The sequence below is a fragment of the Maylandia zebra genome, linkage group LG4 (genome assembly GCF_041146795.1).
Source record: "Maylandia zebra isolate NMK-2024a linkage group LG4, Mzebra_GT3a, whole genome shotgun sequence".
Lineage (NCBI taxonomy): Eukaryota > Metazoa > Chordata > Actinopteri > Cichliformes > Cichlidae > Maylandia > Maylandia zebra.
The window spans coordinates 4,019,270-4,027,884 of NC_135170.1; the positions used below are offsets into that span (position 1 = coordinate 4,019,270).

Here is an 8,615-nt window from a genome sequence, read left to right on the forward strand (position 1 = left end):
TAAAAATCTAGCCCAAAAGTCTAACTGAATTAGCATCACTCATTTTTAGACAAAATAAAAGACTTAGTGTATTTTCATTGTGCATAGATTTTTTTGGGTGAAACAAACCGGCTATGTAATAATGCACAGGCTAAAACTGCACTATGTGTTTTAGCCTGTGCATTATTGCATGAACTATTCCATGTACTGATGAAATGCCATTCACAATATTTTTGCCCAGTATATGAAGTTCATGTGGAGGTTTTCTTATACATAAATTACATAAAGAATTAAAACTACTTGTGCTAGAATTGGTCTAAGCATAAGCATTAATATGCCTTTTTTAATTTATGCCTAAAATATTTTTTATTAATAAATGTCAACATTCTCAATTTGTGGTACAGTACCACATTGTAATGAAAAGAAATTGAGGTTTGTTTGATTGTTTCCTCTTTTTTGCTTGCAGTGGGTGCATCCATTTGTTTTTTGCCATCACAAAGTGGTTGTGGAGTGGTGCACGGTGAGCGTGTGCATGCGACGAGCTTGTGCGTGAGACTGTGTGCGTATGAGGCTGCGTACAGCGTGTCTGTATCTGGCAGACATCAGGTTGTACAATAAAGGATTGACGGCGGCACTGAGGTAGAAGAGCACGGAGGACACAAGATTAAAATACTGAGACAGATAATATAAAAAGTACAAGTGTGTATCAGGGGGTGCGTATGTGTCGCTGAAGACTGTGTCATTGTAGGTGTGGTCATAGTGCAGCTCTGTAGATGCTGCAGAATAGGCAGTTGTGGGGATGGGAGGCGCTGTTTCAGGTTTGTCATGTTGGGACTTTACGGTAATTGATAGCTTACTTTGCAGGCTGTGTGTGATTGTGTTTGTGCTTCTTTGCAGTTGGTTATGTGTGTTTCTGTTGTCTGGTTGTGTATTAATAACATGAGCCGAAACATTTTTATTTTGAGTGTGTCCATTATGTATGTCGGTCTTTTCATGTCGCCCTTTTGTGTGTGACATGATATGAGAGTGCAAGGACAGTGTTTCAGTGTTTATGTCCAGGTCTAAGTGGCTAGGTGGGTTAGTAACAGTGGGTATGGTGACATCTTTTCTGTCCATGCTGACATGCGTGATAGTGTCTGACTGGGAGTTAGTGTCCAGGTAAGTTTCCTGTCTCTCAGTCCCAGTGCCCAGAGAAAGAGAAAATATGGTTCGACCAACATGGAACGGCAGCCAACACAAGACGAACGCCAAGACGATCACTCCTGAAGAAAAAAAGATGAGAACATTAAGTCAGAACCGCCAACGTTCCAGATCGAGTCCTGACCAATCACGGCACGTACTACATGGACTACAGTATGCAAACGTCTTTGCCCACCCCTCAGTTTTTTTATATGTTGTTTTAAAAAATGGAAAATAGGCACAGCCATTAATGTAACCATGTACAAACATACATGGAAATACAGGTCGAATGAGCGTCTGAGTCAGTATTAGGTATGACTGCCTTTATGAACTCTCTCAGGCAGCTTTCGTCTAATTTCTTGAAGCAGTCTTCAGGAGTAGTTCTCCAGGCTTTTTGAAAGCTCATCTTTGGATGTTTGTGACCCTTTGGTTCCATTCTGTATCAAGCTGTTTCTATACGGCTCCATGACGGACAGGCTTCCAAGAACGAACTAACCCATCAACAACTCTACCAACGTAAATAAAACAAAAAACAAAACTGCTTGAATATCCCCCCCAAAACAAAAAACATGTCTTTCACCTGGCCGCCATACTGGTGAGAATTTAAAAGAATTTGAAATTGTGTGTGTGTGTGTGTGTGCTTACATATCTTTGTGGGGACCAAAAATTGGAAGTTTACTATGCTTGTGGGAACCAACAGCCTTTATGGGGATAAAATCCACGTCCCCACAAGTTTGAAGGTATTTTTGAGGCTCAAAATATGGTTTTAGTGTCAGGGTTACTATTAGGTTATGGTTAGGTTTAGGCATAGTGTGTGTGTGTGTGCTTCCTCACCCAGCATTTTGACAGTGTTCCTGTGACTCTGGTCTCTACGGCTGCTTTTTGGGCGGAGCCACAGTGTGCGCCCAATCAGACTATATACCACTCCCAGAATGCAGAGAGGTACCAAGAAATACAAATTGGAGAGAATCATCATGGCTGACAACAGGCCAGAGGAGATGGCAAAATGTGTACAGCGGCACTCTCTCTTGTCAGTCTCTCCCCCACGGCCTTCATTGGAGCTTCCGTCCAGTCCTCCTCCCTCGTCTTCCTTTTTGTTTTGCTGCTCTCCCTCTAATCCCATCTTTCCGTCTCCCTCCCTTCCATGTTCAACTGTATGTTTTTCAAGTTTCATTTCACCTTTGTCTTCCGGTGGCCTGTTATCTACTTCTGCTGTTTCTGTCTCTACTTTTTCTCCGATCCATTTCAGTTCACCAGCTCGTTCCTCCCAACTCTTTGTCTCTTTTTCACCCCACTTTATTCCCTCTGGGCCTCCATCCATGTGTCTGCTTTCTTTTTCTCCTCCACCCATCGTAAACCCTCCCTGATCTCCTTCCCTGCCTGTCCACCCCCCGTCTTCTTTCCATTGGATGAGCCCGAGGTCTTCTCGTCCAACGTCCTCCACTCCAACCATGACCAGCACTGGTGCGGCACTCACAGCCGCACTCAGCCAGAGGCAGCCTATGATGGCCCGGGTTCTGCGCCGTGTCACTACTGTCTTGGCTGTGATCGGCCAGCAGACTGCCAGGTATCTCTCCAGGGAGAGGAAGGTGATGTGGAGGATGGTGCAGAAGGTGCAGCACTCTGAGAGGAACATAGTCAGCTTACAGGCAAGGTCTCCCAGGGGCCAGGGCCGGGGCCTCCAGAGCTTGGAGAGACAGAACAATTATTTTCCTCTGATTGCATTTTATACCTTTTTTAACCTGTAAAGAATATGTGAGCAGTGCATAGCATGTCAACAGACTCAGATAAGAACAAGTATTTAATATTAACTCAGCTGCTTAGTTTAAATGAACATTCTGAAAACTACTTTATTATAAGAAAATCATAATTTTCTACTTATCAAGACAAAAGGTATCGTTTTTTAGTCAGTGCCCACCTAACCAGAGCGAACCCCCACAGGCACACGAGAGCATGCAAACTCCACACACAACTGCCCCACTGTGACCAGATCATCCTCACTGAACTGAGCTTTTAGCTCCTTTAATGCCACATCCTGTCGGCCCATCTGTTGATTGACTGTATGCTTCAGATGACTATTTTAAAGATGTCTTCTCTTTATGAAATTATACAGAGTGCTGCCTTCCTCCCCTCACCCCAACCAGTCACAGTAGATGGCCTCTCCTCCCTGAGCCAGCTCCTGCAGGAGGTTTCTTTCCTGTTATAAGGGAGTTTTTCCTTCCTACTAGCACCAAAATTGTGTGCTCATAGAGGGTTGTCTGATTTTTAGGGTTGTCTCCATTTTCTCCACTGTAGGATCTTTACATTACAATATAAAGCACCTTGAGGCACCTGTTGCTGTGATTTGGGGCTATATAAGTACAAAGAAACTGTTGGAAATTCAGTGCTCAGCTCAGTCTGAAGCCTGTCTTTGAGTTTGTACGTACACAGACCTCGTTATGTAAACCATGTTTTACTGAGCGTCTGCCATTCTGACAATATATATGAAAGAAAAATTAAAAACTTATTAGGGCTTTTTATTATTGTGGCAACATATGGGTTAGTTGTAACGTTTGTTCTTCAAGCTCTTGGCGTCTTACAGAATCAAAGGCCAGATCTGTCTTTGCTTGTGTTAATTAAGTTACGCTGCACAAGGAATATGATAAAAACCCATGCAACTAACAAAAATATGACTTGTTATTTATCCACATACTTAAAGTGATTGTGCCAAGCCTGCGATAGAAGAGTGATTTAAGATTTCTCTAAGTGTGACACAAGCTTTCAATGTAACAAGATTTAATTTAGAGGCAGGGGTCCCCCTGAGGGGAAGGCAACAATAACATCTTTAAACAATTACTAGAAAACACAAACAGGAAGCGAATCTATTGTGCCTGCTTTGTTCACCCAATGGAGTGATTTTCTGTGACTCGACTAAACCTAACTAACATCATGATCTGATTGCTTAGTGCCACAACGTGGCTGTAGGTCTGGTGTTCAGGCCAAAGTAAAGCAAGCATGCATTACAAAATATGCACTGTGTCAGTAGATACCTTATATAAATCCAGAGGCAGCAGCAGGAGTATCAGCAGATCACTAACAGCCATGCTGCTCAGGTAGAGGTAGGTGGAGGTTCTCATGTGTGGACGCAGCCAAACCACCAGAATTGTTAGTATATTTCCCAGGAGGCCAAATAACATCAGGGGGATGTAAATCACAGTCACGCACACTGCAAGAAGAAATAATTATCTGTTTTTATCAGATCTCAATTTGATCTGTTTCCATCTATCTTCCTCATATACATAACACACACACACACACATATATGTACATATATACAGGGCTGCACATACGTGGTCCGCAGGTGTGCATGCGCTGTCAAAATAAAAAACGCGCACCAGATAAGAAGTTGTCCGCTAGAGTGGGATTTTCATGGCACCACCTCTCTGTGCGTTCATCATTTGTTTGAAGCCAGCTCACCTCCTGCAACCACTTTTCCGAGAATACGCGCTTCTTTTGTGGTTCGGACTCCTGACATTTGTTTGGAGGTGGAGGAAAACCAAAGTAATTGCTTAAAGGAGCTTCTTCGACATCTTTAAGAGTTCTAAACAAACTCTGTCCTCCTCCAGAAAATCTTATGTACGCAAACGCGCGTCGCAATTTCTTATGTGGTGCGCGTCTTTTATTTTGACAGCGCATGCGCACCTGCGGACCACTTATGTGCAGCCCTGTATATATGTATATATATGCGTGTGTGTGTGTGTGTGTGTGTGTGTATTTTTTTTACATATTGTATAGATTTCTTTACAAATAATTCAATGAAACTATAGCCAGCAGCTGGTTAGCTTAGCTTAGCACCAACCATAGACTGTACATAAAGGTGGACATGCCTTTTCAGCACAGATAATAAAAAGGATCAACATTTCCAGATACTAGACAAAGAGTGTAGCTAGAATCATGTCCTCATATTACCACCGCTGCCTGCTTGATATAATGAGAAAACGACAAGGAGAATGCAGGGTGGATCTGCCTGGAAACACAGGCTTCACAGGCTAGCAACATGTGAAATACCTGGAAAGGCTTCTGACTCTAATAAGGACGTCATTAGAGTCAGACCTTTTATTTCTTAGAAGAGTTGCCCCCCTTTCCTTATCACTGACTGCATACAAGGAGAAAATAAAACCAGTCAATGATAAGGCCAGTGTTGCCAACTTAGCGACTTTTCACAACAAGCAGCGGTGCTGCCGTGGGCACCTCGCCCGTGCCAAAGTGCTCACGGGCGGAGGATAGTCCTCCCCCAGCAGGAGATGTTCACCCCTATGCGTCCAAACTGCAAATGAATCGCACATGAGCGAAGCCGCTGCTCCCGCACTGACTGTAACGCAGTCAGTTCTTCTTTTACTCTTATGCTGTTTTGTGGATCACAAGGTTTAAAACTACTAATAAACACACAAACACACACAGAGTACCTCCACCAGAGCGCCTATTTCGGATCACAGCCGGTCCAAGCCCGGGTAAAGGAGCAGGGTTGGAATTGTGACATTAAAAAACAATAATTGCTAAAAGAAATTTAATTTGTAGTTCTAAATAAACTCTAACTGCATTTTTTACTCACTTTATGTCTCTTCCACGATGTTATTTCTCTCTCCTACAACATAGGTTACAATGACGTTAGCATGACCAATTGTGCAAATTAGGCGATGACATCGTTTAGCTTTAAGCCAATAGCGATTTTCCTTAATGAGGAGTTGGCAACACTGGCTAAGGTTGCAGTGTCCCTCAGACTGACATTCAGGTCAGGCCCCCTGCTTGTAAAGTCTGGATTTAAAACATCAGCTTGAGCTTTCAAAACACAACTTCAATAACCATGTGTGGTGTTTCTTGTTATATACACTTTTATATACGCCTTGGACACAAAAAGTGGAAATGGAGAGTGCTAGCTAATAAACAAAAAAAGAAGAAAAGAAAAGGAAACCCTATATGTCATAGGTGTCAAACTCTGGCCCGCGGGCCAAATTTGGCCTGCAGCCTAATTACATTTGGCCCATGAAGCCATACCAAATTACTATTAGAGCTGGCCTACTGGTATTACACAGCTAATATATATATTGTTTAGTATTAAGCTTTGCTTGTTGCATATTCAGTTTTTCAGCAAAACGTGTTTGAGTCCATAAGAAAAGATTCATTCTTAAATCTGGAGGAATAAATATATTTCAATAAATATTAACGTTAGCCCGCGACTTTGTTCCAGTTTTGACCTTTGGCCCACTGTGTGTTTGAGTTTGACATCCCTGCTATATGTTAAGATAAGCAAACGAGCCTCTGGCATTAGATTTCAGTGCCTTGTGCCATGTTTACATCAGATAAAGTTTACTACTGATATTGACAAATTTAACTAACAGGGACATGTAACCATGCAAGCTTGCACGAACATCTCACAACACAATCCACTGCTGATGAGTTGCTTAGATGTGAGTTGCACAACCCATGAAACCAATCCTTTTATTTAGCCTAAAACCACATGTACAGAGCAAATCAGGTTCCTGGAGTGAATCAAGCAGTACTCAGCATCACCCAGAAAACAGCATTATACACCCAAACTACTTTAACACCAATGGAACGTAAGAGAAAATATGACTTTGAAATATTCAGATACCACAATTTCCTTCAATCAACAATTTGTTCTTTTTCTTTCTAAAGAGAAAGATGCGCTGTAGCTGCAGGTTTTTATTTTTATTATTTTATTTCTAAGACTACTTTTACAACTGTGTTTACCCACCTAATTCAATCAGTCCAAACATAGGTTCCTCCCAGTGGCACTCTTGGTTGGAGCAGTCCTCCGGGAAGCCGGACGTAAGGCCGCAGTTTTTTTCTCCACAGCTACGGCCCCCGTCTACATCCATCAAATCCATGATGGGTGGGGTGCGAGGGGGGAAAGGGTGGGCATCGACAAGAAAAGTGACAGCAGGAAAAGCAGCGGAGTATGTCCCCCGGGTTACAGGGTGCAGAGGTGACGCACGCTGATGGATTTCCTATGGCGCTCGATAGCGGCCGACGCTGACAGCGATGTTCAGGGGAGAGAAACAGTCCAGTTGGAACGAAGAAAAAACACATTTAGACGGGTTTACAAGACAAAGTGTTGGCGATGTAAGTGAGTACAGTTAAATTAAAGGTTAACAACAACATTATAGAGTACACACCAGTGTTTACATCGGCCCTAGCTCCAAAGTCACAACTTTATAACATCAAGAAAACCAGTGTACAAATATGGGGACATGCATATTCAACACTGACTGTAATGGTCCGTTTCTCCAAGCAATACTTTTGTTACCATGTGGAACAAATAATATCAATGAAAACAACAACAACAAAAACATACATATTTTTTGTATTAGCATTTTCAGATTGAAAAATTAGCCACATGCAAAAACACAGTTATAACCTAAAATACTCACTGACTGAGCCTCGGCGTGTCATGTATCGCTGCTGCGCACACACGTCTGCCTTGGCCGTGACTTACACACCTACCATCTCTCTCTCTCTCTCTTTCTTATACCTCTCTCTCTCATGTCTTACTGTGTACAGCACCCTGCGCACCACATACCTCTTTTACACTACGCCACCTGATGTTTCCTAAGATGCCACCGGCTGTTTCATGTCGTAATGAAATCAAACTTGTTTCAGGACACCTTGTTCTTGTTCAGATGTATCTTTGTAAACCTTTTCTCTGATGGCCGTTTCAGTCAGAAGAGGCTTTCTCGTACAACTCGTCCATTATGAGAAGTTCGTGTTCTTTTTCTAATTGTGCTGTCATGAATATTCGCATTCAGCACGTTAATCGAGGCCTGTGAGATAATAATAATAATAATAATAACTTTATTTATAAAGTGCTTTCAAACAAAGTGCTGTACAACTAAAGAGATAAATAAAATAAAAGTGATACATAGCAACACAGGTAAGAGACACAAGACAAGTTAAAAACAATAAAAATGTAAAAACTAAAAGCCACAGAATTAAGACATGTAGGATGAACAAATGTGTCTTCAACTTAGCTGTAAAAACCTCCACAGAGCAGCCTGCTGAATATCTTGAGGGAGGTTGTTCCACAGAAACAGGCACGAAAAGAAAAAGCTCTCCAACTGTCTTTGTTCAGGCTCTATGAACTTTTAGAAGGCCAGAGTCCTGAGATCGGAGAGCACGAGAACCTGACAAGGTAGCCAATGCAGAGATCTCAGCACAGGGGTAATGTGCTCAAATTTCCCAGTTCTTGTTAAAATGCGAGCAGCTGCATTTTGCACCATCTGTAGACCTCTAAAACTTTTCTTTGGTAGGCCAATAATCAATGCAGGAAGACACAAATGCATGGACAAGAACCTCTGCAGTGTCGCTTGACAGAACTTGTCTGATTCTGGCGATGTATCTCCTGGGTGTTTTGGAGTTTGTCTGAGCTTGGGGTGAATTTGATGAGATGTCCACACCTG

At 42.3% G+C, this 8,615-nt stretch overlaps 1 protein-coding gene across 1 annotated transcript; it reads right to left on the reverse strand.

The window, feature by feature from the left end:
• Positions 1-471: 471 nt before the first annotated feature.
• On the reverse strand, positions 472-7,046 carry LOC112432655 (growth hormone secretagogue receptor type 1-like). The gene is made up of 6 exons (XM_076883554.1): positions 6,914-7,046; positions 4,188-4,363; positions 2,338-2,845; positions 1,993-2,289; positions 995-1,241; positions 472-613 (listed from the first exon to the last, which is right to left on the reverse strand). The coding sequence occupies exons 1-6, from the start codon at positions 7,044-7,046 to the stop codon at positions 472-474; spliced, it is 1,503 nt and encodes a 500-aa protein (XP_076739669.1).
• Between the last annotated feature and the right edge of the window lie 1,569 nt (positions 7,047-8,615).

What these genes read in the sequence shown, in the direction of transcription:
- LOC112432655 (XM_076883554.1), bottom strand. Translation starts at nt 7,046, where the DNA reads ATGGATTTGATGGATGTAGACGGGGGCCGTAGCTGTGGAGAAAAAAAC. An exon ending in CAGGCCACCGGAAGACAAAG is followed by an intron (nt 2,290 to 2,337) that starts GTGAAATGAAAC and finishes GAAGGGAGGGAG; the next exon opens with ACGGAAAGATGGGATTAGAG. An exon ending in TCCTTGCACTCTCATATCAT is followed by an intron (nt 614 to 994) that starts GTCACACACAAA and finishes CTTCTACCTCAG; the next exon opens with TGCCGCCGTCAATCCTTTAT.